Source organism: Nansenia antarctica, assembly GCF_963989245.1.
Source record: "Nansenia antarctica genome assembly, chromosome: 6".
Lineage (NCBI taxonomy): Eukaryota > Metazoa > Chordata > Actinopteri > Argentiniformes > Microstomatidae > Nansenia > Nansenia antarctica.
In genome coordinates, this window is record NC_137676.1 from 66,152,746 (window position 1) to 66,172,171 (window position 19,426).

General features: G+C 44.5%; 2 protein-coding genes across 3 annotated transcripts in view; both read left to right on the top strand.

Annotated features, from left to right (window-relative positions):
- The window catches only part of LOC308161248 (histone H3.2), a gene marked incomplete at its 3' end in the record, with an annotated part of 174,362 nt that overhangs the window by 65,324 nt on the left and 89,612 nt on the right, over window positions 1-19,426 (top strand). The gene's annotated exons all lie outside the window — the stretch shown is intronic.
- Window positions 3,987-17,530, top strand: LOC308160092 (high-affinity choline transporter 1-like). 2 transcript variants are annotated; one of them, XM_080533963.1, is made up of 9 exons: window positions 3,987-4,019; window positions 11,703-11,943; window positions 12,472-12,585; window positions 12,940-13,095; window positions 13,467-13,615; window positions 14,293-14,436; window positions 14,952-15,105; window positions 15,560-15,777; window positions 16,967-17,530. In XM_080533963.1, the coding sequence occupies exons 1-9, from the start codon at window positions 3,993-3,995 to the stop codon at window positions 17,480-17,482; spliced, it is 1,719 nt and encodes a 572-aa protein (XP_080390089.1). In that variant the 5' UTR covers window positions 3,987-3,992; the 3' UTR covers window positions 17,483-17,530. The 2 variants fall into 2 exon arrangements, with proteins under 2 accessions (XP_080390089.1, XP_080390090.1); XM_080533964.1 differs by lacking the exon at window positions 3,987-4,019 and adding an exon at window positions 9,892-9,982.

Here is a 19,426-nt window from a genome sequence, read left to right on the forward strand (position 1 = left end):
ATATGAGAAGATGAATCCATGATCACACATCAACATGAATGAATGGTGAATGGTCTTTACATTTTACATTTACATTTACATTTTTGGCATTTAGCAGACGCCTTATTCCAAAGCGACTTACAATCAATACATTTGAATACTAAGCATGTGAATCAGCAGTCCACTATTCGTTGCAGGAAGAGTACTCTAGCTCGGGCCCGGGGCCACTGATAGAAGGAAAAACCTTCTCCCTATTATCGCCTTCCACTAAAAAAGTTTTTTTTTTTTTTACTGGAGAAACTGAGAAACAGTACAAGGGGGGCAGTAGAAGTTCTTAGGGACACAGTAAAGGGGAAAGCGGGTGTCTTTAGGAGACTCAGGAGGAGCAGTTAAGATGTAACCTGAAGAGATGGGTCTTCAGTCTACGACGGAAGATGGGTAGTGACTCTGCCGTTCTGACAGCCGTGGGGAGCTCATTCCACCAGCGGGGAGCCAGTGTTGTGAAGAGACGTGATCGGGCTGCCCGACTGCTGTGTAGAGGAGGTGGGGCCAGTCGGCCAGCCGAGGTGGAGGAACGGAGTGAGCGGGCAGGGGTTTGGGGGGTTACCATTTCCTTCAGGTAGGCAGGGGCTGTCCCTTTAGCTGCCTGGTATGCAAGCACCAGGGTCTTGAATCTGATGCGAGCTGCTATCGGGAGCCAGTGCAGGGTGCGAAGGAGAGGGGTGACATGCGAGTATTTGGGGAGGTTGAATACCAGCCGGGCAGCAGCATTCTGAATGAGCTGCAGAGGTCTAATGGCTGAAGCGGGGAGCCCAGCCAGGAGTACATTGCAGTAATCCAGGCGGGAGATGACCAGTGCCTGGGTCAAGAGTTGCGCTGCCTCTCTGGTAAGGAATGGTCGTATCCTTCTGATGTTGTAGAGGAGGAATCTGCAGGAGCGAGCCGTTGCTGCAATGTTCTCCGCACAGGATAGTCGGTTATCCAGGATCACTCCATGGTTCTTGGCTGTCAGGGAGGGGGTTACAGTAGAGTTCTCCACTGTGATGGAGAAGTCTTGGAGAGGGCAGGCTTTCCCGGGGATGATGAGGAGCTCGGTCTTGTTAAGATCTTTATTGTCATTGCTACAGTACAGGTACCAAACAACGAAATTTAGGAGGGGTGGCTCCCCTGGTGTTAGGAAAGAAAAAAAAACACAAAAAAGAAGGGAAGGAGCTGGTTTACATAAATAAAGGCTATGTACACTATCCACTATACTATACTGTACAGATAGACGACTAGGGTTGTCATATTGCACATAGTGTTATTTCACATTTATTTAAAGTGTCGCAGTTTGCAGGCTTGAAATTTACATATTTGTGCCTCAGCACTACACCTGATTTTTTCAGTCCAGCAGCTGCCATCAATCCGTCCAGACTGTCCAGGGCCCAGAACCTAGGTCTTTGCTGTGTCCAGGGAACATGATGATCAACAGTAAGTTATTCTTGGTTAGTCAGTCTAGCATATTGCATATTCAGTTATCAAGATTGACCTGATGTATCCAGTTGCCTCTATATGATACCATAAGTGATCTATTATCCTTAACACACAGAGGATGCAACGTTTTACCTCTGCATATAAAACCATAGGTAATCTATTATCCCTACATACGCACAGGAATGTAACTTTCCACCTCTCCTTATGCTCAAGACTTAAGTATTTTCAACAATCGCAAATAAAGCAATAACCACAGTATCAAGTCAACCAGTTCTCTATACATTATGTGTGTATAACGGTTACATGATCAGTATCCAATATATCCTATTATTAATTGAAAATGTGGATATAGTATTAATGATCAGATGATCAATTATCACAATCTTCCACATTGTATACTACCCTCTCATCTATCTGTCCTCTATCGGCCAAATTATTTTTCTCTGACTCAGGTAGCCACTGTGAGGACAGCCAGCTCACCCTTTTCCATTTATATTATTTGTTCAGGTTAGTGACATGTCAACAAACACCTCTACGGTTAGACTAGGCAAAGTAGGCATGTACCGTAGCTATCCTGAATAATCGATGGTGTATTTTGAATTATTGGGGTTGTCTAGTGGGGTTTGCCTGCTAAACTAGCTAACCGTTGGTGAGTGAAGAAGACCGTGTGGGTTTTGTGACAAGTCGCATTTGGAGTCAAATGTAAATGTGGCTTGACTCCATGGGTCCGTATTTATACATGTTTAGGATTATTTGTTGTTTATTAATATTTAAAGTGTTGGTTTTTATTAAGCTGGTTAAACTAGGCTAGGCCCAGGGGCTTGAGCTACCATTAATTATTAATTAATTAAATAACCAAATTACTTTCGTGTCTCCGCGATTACCGTGGAAAGAATTGTTATTGTAATAATTGTTCTTGTAGGAAGAATCAGTTGTAGTACTAGTAGCCTAATGATAGGGTTATGTGACTAATCCACCTTTCCTTCTTCCATTTAGCCACCTGAGGTTAGGTGAGGACGGGGTTGCGGACACACAATTTGCATATAGCATGCACGGAGATATAGGTCAATAACTGACACGTCATTTAGTAAACCATAAACTCCGGTTGACTTTTCCAGAAGAAAATAATGTCCAACGCAATATTAAAGGTAATTTCAAGACATGCGATGTGCAGTCAAAAATTTGCGGTTGCTCTCCGCCATCTAACTTACGAACAAACATTTAAATCACCTCGGGTACTTCCAGGCTGCCTACCAGCAAGAGGGGAATCCTATCCGCCACGCAAAAACCAGGTAGGTCCTACCGAGATTTGAACTCGGATCGCAGGATTCAGAGTCCTGAGTGCTAACCATTACACCATAGAACCTGTTGCCGATGTGGTACGGATTTACACTAATCATATTTGTATTCAGGAAACAGGCGATCGCATGCAACACAAATACAATTATAATATGAAATAAGCTATGAAATATTATGATAGGAAATCATATTTCCTCTGGAATAATGTTAAATTCTAAAGTCATGTTCAAAATATAACCACGAATGTGTGTGATGCTACGGGACGATTTGTATAAATTAGTGGGCTTGCTTCAGCAACAGGGACGCAGTAAACTGTAAAACAGTATTTTAGAGGTTGTGTATATAACGCCAGTTGCATAAACAATGCATAAACTCCCGGCTAACCTAACCTCGTTATTGAAATTCAAGGACATCAATTACCTAACTCGTTCTCAGAGTTTGTTAACTCTTGAAGTTCCTCGGGTTGTTTTAATGTTTTATGTGTATTATGTATGTCTGTAAACTGTCTGTGTGTATGCAGGACTGCCTTCTAAAAGAGACCCTGGTCTCAATGGAACTCCCTGTTAAAATAAAGGTTAAATAAAAAAAGAATCTGTCATTGGGTTCACTAGTTGTTGTTGAATTGAAACCATAGCTGTTAATTGAGACTGTTATTCTCACGATTTTACTTTGAAATAAGCCTTTGTCCCTGTGCCATGCCCTGACTTCTTATCAAGATATACGGTAGCTGCCTCCTGTGGAGTTCCTGAGAGCTGCCCCAAGGGGGTGGGATTCTCCTTGTGAATATGTCTCTTAATCTGAAAAGTGTGAGTTATTACATACAGTAGGGTTAGTTATACAGTTAGTTATATATTAGGGTGTACTACATGGTCAAGTTAAATAAATACGCTTGCTGACGGATCTTGCTGACGACGATTAGGGCCTCTTTGTGATGTGCCTTCCCAGTTACAAGGCGATATCCATAACACACCAAGTAGTAGGCTACGTGAAAATAAAAACTACAGGTCCATAATATTATCGCTGTAAAGCAGGGATCCATTGGCTTAATGAGCTGAAACAGTGATTCAGTTCATAGATTATATTTGTGTGAGCTGAACATTGACCATCCAGGCCCAAATCGTGAGGTGTAAAAAAAGAAAAAGACAGACATTACCGCAACAGATCATTTTAACGTCATTAACAGACAGGACTAAAGCTGAATTATATATTGTCATTTCCAGTGAATAGGACGGACGAGTTACATGCTACAATTTCACCACAAAAACCAGGTAGGTCCTACCGAGATTTGAACTCGGATCGCAGGATTCAGAGTCCTGAGTGCTAACCATTACACCATAGAACCTGTTGCGTAGGCTCTCGATTATTTCATAGATATCATACTCTGTAAGAAACGGGTTGTACAAACGATTAAGTAATATGAGTCTATATTACTACATGAATGAATGAATGGTCTTTATTGTCATTAATATAGTACAGGTACCATACAACGAAATTTGGGAGGGGGGGGCTCCCCTGGTGCTAGGAAAAAAATACTAAAAACAAGAAGGGAAAAAGAGCTGGTTTACATAAATAAAGGCTATGTACACTATCCACTATACTATTACTTACTTACGCCTATCGCTCCTTTTGGAGGAGCATAGGCCGTCGACAACAGTTCGCCAGGGTCCTCTGTCCTGTGCTTTGCTTTCCAGCTGTTTCCATGTTAATCCACTCTGTGTGATGTCTGTCTCCAAGTCCCTGCGCCAGGTGTTCTTGGGCCGGCCTCTCTTCCTTTTGCCTTGGGGGTTCCATCTAAGGGCCTGTCTGGTGGTGCTGGTGTTTGGTTTGCGTAGTGTGGCCGATCCATCCCCACCTTCTTCTCTTGATTTGTTCTTCCACTGGTTGTTCGCCCGTTCTCTGCCAGAGATCGTTGTTACTGATGGTATCTGGCCAGTGGATGTTCAGGATCCGCCTCAGGCATCTGTTGATGAATGACTGCACTCTAGTCATTGTGATCTTGGTTGTCCTCCACGTCTCTGATCCGTATAGGAGTACTGGCTTGATGTTGGATTTGAAGAGTCTGATCTTTGTCCGCTGACTGATTACCTTGGAGCTCCAGATGTTCTTTAGTTGGATGTATGAGGCCCTTGCCTTGCTGATTCTTGCTCTGACATCAGACATACTATACTATACAAATAAAACTCTGTGCTGTACTCTATGCTATGCTATAAATATCCTAACATTTCCTATCTCTGAACCTTATGTACCCGAGGGTTGTCATATTGCACATTAATTTAAAGTGTCGCAGTTTGCAGGTTTGAAATGTTCACAGTTGTGTTTCAGTATTTCAGTATTTCACTTGATTTCAGTATTTCACTTGATTACAATCTAGTAGCTGCCATCAAATTGTCTAGATTGTCCAGGGCCTAGAACCTAGGTCTTTGCTGTGTTCAGCAAAAGCTGAGCTTCAGTCTATTTGTCCTTGCGGACATGGTCCTGAACCGCCTGCCCGAGGGCAGCCAAACAAAGTGTTCGTTCCCAGGGTGGGATGGGTCTCTGGAGATCTTGGAGGCCTTCCTGAGGCAGCGTGTGTTGTACAGCTCTTCCAGAGAGGGGAGGAGGGCGCCGATGATCTTCTGGGCCGATCTCACGACTCTCTGTAGCGCTTTCCTCTCTGCGGCAGTGCAGCTGGAGAACCACACGCAGATGCAGTAGGTGAGGATGCTCTCCACTGTGCAGCGGTAGAAGGTCACAAGCAGCTCCTGTTTGAGGTGGTATTTCCTGAGGACTCTCAGGAAGTAGAGCCGCTGTTGTGCCTTCTTGATGATGGCTGCTGTGTTGGTCTTCCAGGACAGGTCATCCTGTATGTGCACCCCCAGGAATCGGAGGGTTGAGACTCTCTCCACGCTCCCTCCATCGACGAGCAGGGGCTGGACCTCAGATTTTTTCCTTCTGAAGTCCACGATGATTTCCTGGGTCTTTGACTGGTTCAGCAGCAGGTTGTTAACCTTGCACAGCTTGCCCAGCTGCTCCACCTCATCCTTGTACGCCGCCTCGTCCCCCCCCGAGATGCAGCCCACCACGGTGGTGTCGTCTGCAAACTTTATGATGGAGTTGCTGGGGTGGACGGGGGTGAAGTCGTAGGTGTAGAGGTTGTAGAGGATGGGGCTTAGCACGCAGCCCTGGGGGGACCCAGTGCTGAGTCTGAGGGCTGTGGAGGTGTGGGGGCCCACCCGCACCCTCTGGGGGCGGTCAGACAGGAAGTCCTTGATCCATGCACAGATGGAGTGTGATAGTCCCAGGTCTAGTAGTTGGTCACTAGCCTGTCTGGAAGGATGGTGTTGAAGGCAGAGCTGAAGTCCACAAAGAGCAGTCTCGCGTAGCTGTTCCCCCTATCCAGGTGGGATAGAGTGGAGTGGAGAGTCGTCGCGATGGCGTCCTCTGTGGACCTGTGGGCTCTGTAGGCGAACTGGTATGGATCCAGGTTGGGCGGGAGGCGTGTGACTATGTGGGCCCGGACCAGTTTCTCGAAGCACTTCATGATGATTGGTGTGAGTGCCACCGGGCGGTAGTCGTTTAGGCAGCTCACCGTGCTTTTCTTCGGGACTGGGATGATTGTTGAGGTTTTCAGGCAGGGTGGGATGGTGGCCTGGGACAGGGACTGATTGAAGATGTTGGTGAAAACCCCGGCCAGCTGGTCGGCGCAGTCCCTCAGCACCCGTCCCAGGACGCCATCCGGCCCGTGGCTTTTACAGAACAGTAGCGTAGCCACGTTAGGGCCAGGGCGGGCCGATTACATGGGCCCACCCTGAGAAAGCTTCGGTGTCATTTATTTTCTCATTATTATAAAATAAAATAAAAAATCACCCATTGAGAATATCCGAGCATTCAAACCAAAACAATAAGTGAACATATATCAAGTTGAATTACTGTTGTAGCCTATGTGTTTTATCCTCTGAACAACTGACAGGTCTCAGCGGGAGAAGCTGGGGAAGAGCATTTCCAGCTCCAGGTCCACCAGCACGGGCTCCCCGCAGCGCTGCGTCCTGTCTCCAGCACTGTTCTCCCTATACACCAACAGCTGTGTCTCCCGCCACCCCTCGGTCAAGCTCCTGAAGTTTGCAGACGACACCACCCTGGTGGGCCTCATCTCCAGGGGGGACGAATCTGCCTACAGGGGTGAGATCGAGGGGCTGCAGAGCTGGTGCAGTCTTAACAATCTGGAGCTCAATGCTCAAAAAACAGTGGAGATGGTGGTGGACTTCCGTAGGAAAGCAGCCCTGCCCCCTCCCATCACGCTGGGAGGTACACCGGTGGCCTCCGTGGAGTCATGCCGCTTTCTAGGCATGACCATCTCCCGGGACCTTAAGTGGGAGCGGAACACCGAGGCCCTCACGAAGAAGGCCCAGAAGAGGATGTTCTTCCTCCGGCAGCTGAGGAAATTCAGGCTGCCGAGGTCCATGATGGTCCAGTTTTACACGGCCATCATAGAGTCCATCCTCACCCACTCCATCATCACCTGGTTCCCTGCTGCAACGACCAAGGACAAGGCCAAGTTGCAGCGGGTGATACATTCAGCAGAGAGGGTGATCGGCTGTCCCTTGCCCTCCCTCAACTCCCTGCATGACACCAGGGCTCTGAGGAGGGCAAGGAAGATCATGGCCGACCCCTTCCACCCCGGCCACGGCCTCCTCACCCTGCTTCCCTCTGGAAGAAGGTTGCGGCTGCCTAAGACATTAAAGGCCCGCCACAGGCTCAGTTTCTTCCCCTCAGCCGCCAGGCTGCTAAATGACTCTGGCTTCCCCCTCCCCCCCGCCTCCAAGTCTGCCAAGGACTGAACATGCACTGGACCTTGAATAACTCTGCACTGCACTTTATATACAGCACTATCCATGCACTGTCTGTCCTGTGTTGTCCTGTTTTTGCCTGTTTTTGCATTTGTATTTGTACTTGTTTTGTTCATGTGTATGTGAAAAAAGCATAAATGCACCTTCTGTAAATGCCAAAACAAATTCCTATATGTGTCAAGCATAATGGCAATAAAGTAAACGTTATCTGAATATGAATCTGAATCTGAACTGATTTCTGGTAACAATTGGTTGTTGGTTCTGTATGGAGCTAATTGAATACAATTCAATCTGTCAAATACAATTCAATTTCTGATGGCACTAAAATAGCTCCTTACAGGCTCTCCGACTCCGGAGACTAACGTTAGCTCTACGGCCGCTTGCTCCACTGCGCTAGCAGTGCTCCTCCCGCTACCGGTCGTCAGCATGAACCAGGTGTAGGCCTACCAGCTGATCTGTCTACACTTGATGAACCGCCTTCACAGCTAGAACTGAAGAAGTTCCCCTTCACTATCAATCAGTGTCATGTCAAGTGTTGATAGTCTATCAATCAGGGGAAAGCAATGACCTAATTATGGTAAAGAGTATGAATATTTTCCCTGGAGGGAATGCAGCGCAAGTAGGGACGCGTTTTTCTGTAAAATGTACAGATATTCCCCCAACCCAGGAGCTGAAGGTGCATTTACGAGGGATGGATCTGTTGACTGGAAGCACCTCTCTCTACGCGGACACAGGGAAACCCAGGACGATCTTAATGGAGGTAACTTTCTAGAATTATTTGAATTCATGTGTAAATATGAGATCAAAACTGCCCAAAATCAGCCCTGATATGCAAAACGAGTTGCTGGAGTCAGCAGCCTCCTTATTATTGCGAAAAATAAAAGCTGAGGTCTGTGAGACAACGGGTAGGCCTACATATTATGCTCTCATGCCAGATGAATATAAAGCTGTTTGTGTGAGATACATTCTCGCGGGGAATCTCGTAAAGAACGCGCAATCGGCTTAATGGACACAACACAAGTGACTTATGAGGTGTGCAGACTATTGAAAAATAATTAAATAATAATGTATTAAGCACTTTGAGCTGCAACGTTTGCAGGAAAAGTGCTATAGAAATAAAAGTTATTATTATTATTATTATTGAATGTCGCATCTCTTTCGCGATGTAACGCGTCACTTTGTCCGTGAGGGCGCACCTTTTGGAAGTGACCCGCGTATACATACAAGCCCCAGTTGCCGGGAGGGACTGCAGCGACAGTGAGCGATTTGTTGATGACTGCAAATTGGGTGGGGTGGGGTGGTGACTTTTTAGGTGTTGTTTTCAAATTAGTTGTGTTCGTGTACAAATCCGGCAAACAGTCTCCATCTCTGCGTGCGGGGTGTCCTCTGATATAGGCCTACATCACATTGGAAACGTGTTTGATGGATGCAAACAAAAGTAGGACCATCAATATGAACTGAAACAGCTTTTATTTTTTTTAAAGCTGTCCCACCCTGTTTTATACAGGCCCGCCCTAAAGTAGAGTTCTGCCTACGCTACTGCTACAGAATAAATTAGATTGGAAGAGAAAGTACGCTCTTGAAGGAAAAATATATTTTTAAAAACTGCTTCGTTCATATAAATCTATTCTTCTCAAAGGATGATTTAATACGATATCATATGAATTGCTTTTGAATGATTAACTTGTATTCCTGTCTGTTTACGCTCCGAAAATAGGCTACACGTGGAAAAATTTTCTATTGGCACATTTTCTATTTCAACATCACTGCGCGTTCTTGCCGTTGATACAGCTGTCCGTGTTTTTCCCCGGCATAACTTATCGCCCTACACATTTTCATGCTTTGCATATAGGCGTTCAAAACCACTGCATTCACATGTCTGCTTTATGCCTGAGGAAGATCGATGACCGAAAGCTTGCAATAAACGACGTTTTGAGTGTGTTTGAGTGTGCGGATGCTGTTATTTTGCACTCATACGCTTAACGCCTATAGGCGTTCATACATGTGTGTGTTTTTGTGTCGCAAAAGCTGAATGAAAACATACATTCTGGATCTCTTTAGCACACATAATAACTGCCTATATTTATAATTAAATAAACACTTCCAACTCTTTTTTTGCATTTGAAAAAGCCAGTCATAATACTGGGAAGTCATAATACTGGGTCCGGGTATCTCAAGGTTAAACTGATGTGAGTGTCCTGACTGTGTCCTGACTGTGAGTGTCAATAAAAGTCAACAGTAGCGGAACCCTCAATAAACTAAAGTCCAGTTAAATAGAGTGCAACTATTGACCTTGGTTGCGCTGTTGTGGAATACTGTGAGAAAACAACAACTTAACATAGACAGTCAGTCACGCACGCACAGAGGCATTGATGGAAGTGTAGCCTACTTACGGTACTTAAAAGGTACAGTAATCTCTATTTTCATACGGAATTGCCCTTCTTCCTTGAAGAAGAGATGAGTGACGAGTGTGCGCGCTGTCACAAGTGAGGTGTCTTTGCATGTCCAATTAAGGGTAAATGGTAAATGACATGTTTCTGACAATTGATTCTGGCCAGGCCAGGATTCATTATTTAATTTGTGTTGATTATAACCTTGCTATGTGATAACTCGCAGCGCGTCTGCTGCCCTCTCTCTGCCTTCCACTGCTCTAATAGATGCACACAAGCGCAACTTCTCTTGCGACTCCTGCAGTTACTTTTTTTTTTTATTGCGTGTGAGGAGCGCACTTGTCAGCCAGCTTTCTTCCCTGAAGTATGCATTGCAATGCGTCACTCAATAAAAGTCAACAGTTACTGTCAACAGCAGTACCGAACTAAAGTCCACCTAAATATACACGCACCGAACACATGTATACCTACAGTCCAAGCTGGTGGAGGTGGTGTAATGGTGTGGGGAATGTTTTCTTGGCACACGTAGGGCCCGTTAATACCAATCAATCATCGAGGCCACAATGTAGCTCTTCTAATGGCTACTTCCAGCATGATAATGCACCATGTCACAACGCAAAAGTATAGGCCAAGTCTCAAACTGGTTTCATGAACATGTCAATGAGTTCAGTGGCCTTCCCAGTCAGATTGTGGTAGAACGGTAGATTCACAGCTTGGTGCACGCGAATCTGCAGAATTGCGTGATGCAATCATGTCATCATGCAGCAGGATTTCAAAGGAATATTTCCCACATCCTGTGGAATCAATGGCACGAAGAAATTAGGCTGTTTTGAGCGCAAAGGGGAGCCCTACCCAGTGTTAGTATAGTGTTCCTAATAAAGTGTTCGGTGAGTGTAGTGCAATTGCTGACCTTAGCTGTGCGGTCGTTGAATGTCAACATCGTAAATTAGGGTTAGGGTATAGGCCTATGGTAATTTAGGAAGTGTACTCGCCGAAAGGTATGAGCTCTGTAAATACAGATTACATAAATAATGATGTCCCCCTTCTTGAGATCCCATTCCTCGATGGGCCAGTTAAATGCAGATAGTTCAGAATTGTTTTTCCCTAAAATGTTCTCATCGGCAAGTGCAGGTCTGCAATTATTTCCAAAGTGATAAGTGATTACAATTTTAAGCAATGTTGCAGGACTTGTAATAGCACATTTAGGATACAGATAAGTAAATTGCAAGGACTACACACACACTATTTTTTATACATTCACAGGTAATACATTTCTGATGTGGCATTTCTATGTGTGTTTAAGAAATGATCAGAGCCAATCATGTGCACAGATCCTTTTGTTTGTGTTTCATGAGTGTATGAGTGCCTTCTCTGAATGAGGGTGTGGGGGTGGTGTTGGCCATTTGCACGTGCTGATGCAAAGCCAGTACTCTTAGGGTCTGTTGAGGGGTCTCTGGTGATGAGGACTCAGAGTGGTTAGTACCGTGGCCACAATTATTATTTACAAAGTCTCTGCAACTACTTAAGTGCCTATTTAGATCAAGACCCTTGTGCTCGCCGACTGGGAAAAGGGAATAGCCCCTCCCTTACATACAAGCAAAGGTCAGCGACATGGTCGCGTTATTCGAGTTCTACAAGTTTTCCACCTATCTTCCTCTGTAGACTGAAGACCCTTTTCTTCAGGCTATGTCTTGACTTCTGCCTGGCCTCTTGAATACATTGACTTGTGTTATAGGGATCCGCTGTGAACCAGTCCTCCGTCGAACTGTCAGACGACAGTCAATGGTCAACTATGGCTGTCAACATCCCTGGTCTGGTTGTAATGGTGGGATTCTATCTACTTGTGCTTGGAACGGGAATATGGGCATCCAACAAATCCAAAAAGAAGCTAAGGAACTGCCAGGGAGACCAGATGGAGATTGCCCTCCTGGGAGACCGGAATATAAGTCTGGTGGTGGGAATCTTCACCATGACCGGTGAGTTTCGGGGGAAACCTGGACAATTGGTCAGCACAGTTGGGGGGGGGGGGATTATATTTCAATTCAGTGAAAAATAAAATGGCAAGGACCGCCGAACCACCGACCATGCGATCATTAGACGCCGGCTCTACCTCCTGAGCCATGAACAAGATGCCATGGTATAGGAACATCAAATATATGTTCCCAGTATTCTTGTATTCATTTTAATAGAGCAGTATACCAGTTTCATTGAAGGTAAAAAAAAAAAAAAAAAACTGACCCCAGTGCCATATAGGATACAGGAATACTGAGAACAGATATTTGAGGTTCCTATACCATAGCATCTTGTTCATGGGGCGGCTGTAAGCCGCAAGGGATCTCGTTCCATGATTGCTACCGATTCATTGCTACACAGTCATTACAACCTCTAAGATGTTTCTTGAAAGCTTGAATGTTACGTACTGGACCCCATAACAACTGTTTTGTTAAAAGCGCTATACAAATAAAGTTTGATGAATGACATTGGGGTCCTTGTTTCTCCTGCAGCTACGTGGGTTGGAGGGGGCTTCATCCTGGGTGTGGCAGAAGCCGTGTACAACCCCAACATGGGGTTAGTCTGGGCTCTCATGCCGCTGCAATACTCTGTGTCTTTTATTGTCGGTAAGAGCCTGTTGGAATCCATCATCATCACAATCAGGGGAAAACATTAAGAGGAAAAGAAATGCTATATAGAGCCATAGAATTACAATCCACAATCATTTATGCTTTCGTTCTTAGAGCTTTATTTTACAAAAATGCTTCTTAGATAGAGTACAGTCACCTAAGGTGACCTACAGGTTATACTGTATAATTGCTTGGTTTCCTGCTAAAAAGTTGCATGTTCAGTGAATGTCTCTGTAAACGTTCTTCGATTTAGTGATCTTGGAAGGCTATTCAATTCTAATGAATGGTTAATCTATATGCAAACCTTTCTTTATTGATTGGGACATTATATATATTTTTTTCATCTTACAGGGGGCATTTTCTTTGCCAAGCCGATGAGGGACAAAAAATATGTCACCATGATGGACCCCTTCCAGATCAAGTATGGGGAAACTTTAAGCGGAGCTCTGGTGGTACCTGCCCTGATAGTGGATATTCTCTGGGTCACCTGCACTTTGGTTGGCTTAGGTAAACTAAACATACACACACGCACATGCACACACATATATGAAGTGAGGTCAGGAATCTTGGAATGCTCAGCGAGTGTAAAATAGTTTGTGAAACAAGTTTTATCAGAATAAAACAGATGATAGATACTTGTGTAACTAATCAAACGTCTATTTAATCTATTTTCAACACGCTTAAATATACTTGTTCAACACTGAACATGGATGTTTTAGTGTAGTAATGGACTACTGGAGTTCAACTAATTGAATAGGTCTCAGTATTTTCACAGCAAGTGTGTACGTGCATGCTTCTGTGCATGCGTGTGTCTGTGCATGCATGTGGTGTGCATGCATGTGTGCGTGCATTCATGTGCCTGCATGCGTGTGTTACAGGGGCAACCATGAGCGTGATTCTGGGTTTGTCCTACACCTCCTCCATTTGGATCTCCTCATCAGTGGCCATAGTCTACACTCTAATGGGAGGCCTCTATTCGGTGGCTTACACTGATGTCATCCAGCTCACTCTTGTTTTTGTTGGCCTGGTGAGTCTGTAATGAGATTACATTTACATTTACATTTTTGGCATTTAGCAGACGCCTTATTCCAAAGCGACTTACAATCAACACATTTGACTAAGTGAATCATCTATCCAGTAGTCATAGTAGGAACACTTGAATCTATGCTCAGGCCTGGGGCCATTGGCAGTCGTCATGCTAGAAGAAGGAAGATAAATTATTATTATTTAATTGTTTTAATGACACAGAGAAACAGTACAGGAGAAACTGATTGACCATCAGCCCTGCATGCCCAGCATAGGGGCAGAATGCAGCAAATCCTAAGTAATGAAAGAAAGAATCAGAAAACAGTAAACAGTGTTGAAGCAGCTGTATGTTCAGATTCCAAAGGCAAATAACTAAACCATACAAGCTAAGGCCTTTAAACATTTGTTTTAGATTGTGTTCTACATTACGTTTCGTTCTGAATCTTCATCAGTCTGTATGTGAAGACCTTTACTAACCAAATCTTCATGAGTGTATATGTTAAGACCTTTATCCCAATCAGTTGGGTTTTAGGGCTCGTTGACACAATGGTTTAGAACCACTCTCCTGTGATGAGTTACATTTCCAGAGACCTGAAGACTTGCCTTAGGCCTCTGAGCTAATGTGTTGGCTTTAGCTCAGCCAGTCTCTTGGACGGCCTCTTCTGTGTGCCTTTGCAGTGGCTGTGTGTGCCGTTCCTTCTGTTGAGTCCAGTCTCCACTGACATCGTCGAGACAGCCTTTAACCACACCTTCCAGGCCCCCTGGGTAGGAAAAATAGAGGTGGAAAATGCCTGGAAGTGGATTGATGATTTCTTGCTGTTGGTAAGCACACAGTAAGCACACTAATTCTTGTAATAGGTCACAGAAATAGGGTACATACCATGTACTGCACATAAAATAATAAAAATCCCTTTGTCAGAAAAAGTGTATATTTGGTGTCACAATTGGGTGGGTATTAGGTACTGTATTCAGACATAAGGAGTATGTTCTCTAATTATTGAATATACCCTACACCTGTGAAATGTGCTGAACATGTGTCATACCGTCAGTATGCACGCGCTACTTTTGTGTGTTGGTGACAGATTTCTCTGCTGCGTCCTGCATTCCCGCTCTTCTACAGAGTACAGCACAGTGTTTTATTTGTATAGTATAGTATAGTGGATAGTGTATATAACCTTTATTATTTATGTAAACCAGCTCTTTTCCCTTCTTGTTTTTAGTATTTTTTTTCCTAGCACCAGGGGAGCCCCCCCCCTCCCAAATTTCGTTGTATGGTACCTGTACTATATTAATGACAATAAAGACCATTCATTCATTAATTCATTCATTCTTCTCAGGGTCTGGGGAGTATATCGTTCCAGTGTTTCCACCAAAGGACGCTGTCTGCCTCCTCCTCAGCCAAAGCCCAGATCACCTGCTTCGCTGCCGCCGGCATTATCGTCATTATGGGAATACCTCCTATGCTGGTAGGAGCCATCGCTGCATCAACAGGTACCAATGTACCATTCATAAAAGGGCTGATAATGGTTTAGAATGATATAGAACAGTGATTCCCAACCTATGGGCCCTCTAGTGGGCCGCGAAGGTACTGCAAGGTGGCCACCAAATCATGGGGATTATTTTTTTTTTTTTTTACCCCCAAAATAAATTCATGGTACTGTATTTTTTTCTTTAAAACCTTCGAGAATGCATCATCAGTGTGATACCGATAGTTAGGAACTTATGGAGAATAATGTTGAGACACCCCAACAAATTGTACGTGTGCGTATGAGCAAGTGAAATGTATTTTGCCCATCTAGAGTTGGTCGTTTTCGAGGCCCTTGGAGATGTAACACGAGTAACATGTAATGAGTTCAAATTGGAAGAACTCCCACACAATGCGTTTACAATGCAGCGTTCCGTTTATTTCGATTTTTGTCTAATAACGTTTGTCTGATATGTCAAGACTGGAACCTGACGTCCTACGGTCCGCTTTCGCCGGACGCCCGTGGCGAGATGGGACTCGTCCTCCCCATCACCCTGCAGCACCTCGTCCCAAATTACATCTCCATCATCGGAATAGGAGCAGTCGCCGCCGCCGTGATGTCATCGACCGACTCTGGCCTGATGTCGGCCACCTCCATCTTCTCCTCCAACATCTACAAGAACATCCTCAGGAAACAGGTGAGGGGTGCGTGCGGTGGAGGGGCGTCAGAGATGGAGAGAGGTAGGAGGTGGAGAGAGAGAAGTGGAGCAGGGTGTCAGTTGGGTAGAGGTGGAGGAGGGCGGGGGCGGTGGTGGAGGGTGGGGGAGGTGGTGGAGGGTGGGGGGTTGAGTAAAATATGCCACATTCGACACATCAATAGACTTGTCTAGTTGTAATGAAAATCTAAATGTTTCGCTCGCTCTATGACCTGACATTTGATGTCACTAGCAATGTCATCAATGCATTTGGAGATGGTGTCATTCGAGAGGGGGGATTTGCTTATGTGCACTTGCTGTCTTGTCATTATGCATTGCGCTTGTCAACGCAATTGCAGTGGGAAGGATGAGGGTTTCACCAATTGTGTGTGCCACTTTGTCTGAAGCTGCAAGGGCTTTGGTGGGTAAAGTACCTTGCCCATGTATTACGTTCTTTTGCGCAATCATTTTTCTTCTTTCTTTCACTGAAAGTGTTTATGAACCTTGATCAGGATGTCTGGTTTCAAGATGCCTCTTCATTTTGACTGGTTTTAAACTCTCATTTGCCAGAACGTCACCGCAAAGCACACATTGTGGGCGGTCCATTTAATTTTTGACTTGGTGCAGGTGAAGCCGTATCTCATACTGTATATTCTTTCTGATAGTGCCAACGCTTAGAGGAAGGCTCTTTCTTATTCTCACCAGTTTTATGTAGGCCTATCCCACCTGAGGATGCTTGTGTGGGAGCAGTAGACCCACTTGTAGAGGGCTCTTGTGAACCTTTCACTGGCTTTTTTCTGCAGCCACCACCTGGCTAGCAACTCAAGTATTCGGCTTATTGGTTTCTTTAATAAATCTGGAAAGATTTGAGTTTGGGTAGATAGAACATCCAGTCCATTTATTTCTCTCAGACGAACAGTATGGAAACACTTGTGCAATTGTGCATCTAGGCTACTGAATAGCCTAATAAAAAAAACATTTGTCAATTTGTTTACATTTAAAAATGTTTACATTTTTAAAACTTACATTTAATAAAAGAAACTTGTTACAATACATTCAGACAGAAAATAGTCTTTGCGACTCCTCCCATTTTTTCGCGCCCCACAGTTTAAGAACCGCTGGCTTAACACACACTATTGGTGAATATAGCTAGGCTGACTGGGTCTCGCTGTTGTGTCCCCTCTCCCCACAGGCGTCAGACAGGGAGATGCGGTGGGTGATCCGTATCACCGTTATTGTGGTCGGTGTCACCGGCACCTCCCTCACCTTCTTCAACAACAGTGTTTTGGCATTCTGGATCCTAGGCGCCGACATGGCCTACACCATCATCTTCCCCCAACTGGTCTGTGTGCTCTTCTTCAAGGTCTCCAACGGTTACGGTGCCCTGTTGGGGTACCTTGGAGGGGTGTTGTTGCGGGTGTTGAGTGGAGAGCCTATCATAGGCCTCCCTCCAGTTCTACACTTTCCTGGATGTACTCTTGAGGACGGAGTTTACGTTCAGCATTCTCCTGTCAGGACTATATGTATGCTGCTTTCCCTAGGCGCCATCTTGCTCTTCTCTTACCTGGCTGTGCTGGTGTTTGATAAAGGGCTGGTTCCTGAGAAGTGGGACGTGTTCAAGGTGAAGTCTCAGGTTACTCCACCAGGTGGCGCCATGGAGGCACCGAAAAGGAGCGCTGCGTCATCCCTGCTGATGACAACCTGTTAGTTTTTATTTGTTTATTTTTAAATAAAGCATTAAATAAAGTCGTTTTCCAAGATAGACCGTTATGATTGTTTTTCTATGCTTGAGGTAAAAGTTGCCACATATCAGCATCACTTGTCTCGGACCAAGCCGAAGAAGATATCTAGTATCTAGTACCCTGTATCAGTGGTCATCAGTGTTTCGTTTCTTTTTTTAAACGTAATTTCAGTTATTATTTGATTTTGCTGAATTTAAACGAGCAGTTAATTGACTGATGATGTAAATGTTGGATGAGCTATTCCAAAATGATTGAATAGTAATATGGGGCTGCCAGTACATTGCAGTTTTGGGATAGTACATAGCTTCCCATATACACAGACCCGTCACCAGGGCCCAGTCTTAGGGTGGGCCAATGAACTGCATGGGGGGGCACAATTATTATTAACTATTTTTGATAATCCAATATGCTATGGTATTCGTCATGCAACACTGACATGCATAGGAGGTGGCAGAGGCTAAATTGGACACGTAGCCTAATGAAGATTAGACCTAAAATTATCAGAATGCAGCAAATAACATAACACAGGCGAAGCTGGTTTATTACAAACCTGTCATCTATTTTCTGTGTTTTATTTTTTAAACCACCCCTTTATAGCATGGAGAAGCCAAGTTGTGCATTACAATGCACACAGGTCAATAATTGGCACCAACCCAGCACACTTACAAGAGCAACAATTAAATAAAATAACCTACATAACTAAAATTACGAGACTGGCACGCACTCAGTAAACTTGCAAAAGGTATACAGTATGACCGACCAATCGTGTGATCATCACATTAAACCACCCATCTACAGCAAATAGGATCAGCCAGATACATCAATCCTCATCATTGAACACGTTATACACAAAGCACATTAAATATAGCCTAACCATGCAAACAGCCCATCTCTCCAATTGAAAAAGCTGACGAGAATACAACTAGCAAAACATCACCACGGCGGGTGCCTACACACACACGCACACACACACACGCACACACACGATATTAACTTACCCTGAATTCGCTGCACTACCCTACATTTCCTGCACGCGTAGCAAAACGCGGCGTCCTTTTTCAGAGAATACTCAAGCCAGTCCCTGTTCCAGCTTGAGGCCAATGATCGTTTTTTGCACCAAACATTCTGACTGGATATTTGCTCAAAATAACCTGTTTAGGCTGGTCCATTCCAAGGTCATACGGCTCCACCACTAATCCAACAGGAACAGTAGTCGTCGGTGGGCTAATAGCTAAACTCACGTTAGTGCTAGTAATAGTCGGGGGGCTAACATTAGCAGCAAGGGTCACGTTGCTAGTAGTAGCAGTCGGGGTGCTACTAGTGTCAGGCCCACAGTCGCTACTGCTGGTGCTATCTCTCTGTCCATTGGGGTTGGGTGCAGCTGCACCTTTCGAGGATTTAATCCACTTTCGTATATCCATCTAGGCAGGCCTAACGTTACTACAAAAAGCACTGACTTTGCTCGACTGAGTCGGCTCACACAGCTGAAATGGCGGTAGCAGCAGCATGCAGTGCAATATTTCAACTTCTTTTCAAATGATTGGTTGTCACTAGAATCCCTTCCAACAAAATGAAAAACACATTATTGTAATTTTTATGTCTTAATTTAACATAAAATATAGAAGATTAATAAAAATAAAAATAAATTATTTTTTTATTTTTTTATATCTGGCCGCCAGTTGGGGGGGCACCAGCACGTCTGTGGGCGGGCCTGGCCCCCTGAGGCCCGCCCATAGTGACGGGCCTGCATATACAGCCACGTATTTTGCTGTTATTGTAGCATTGTTTTTTGGGGAATATTTTTTATTTATTTTTTACAAATATTATTACCTGAATTATTATCCATTCATTATTATTATCTCAAAATGAGGTTACTCAATCCCCTTGCACAATCTACTGGAACCTCATTA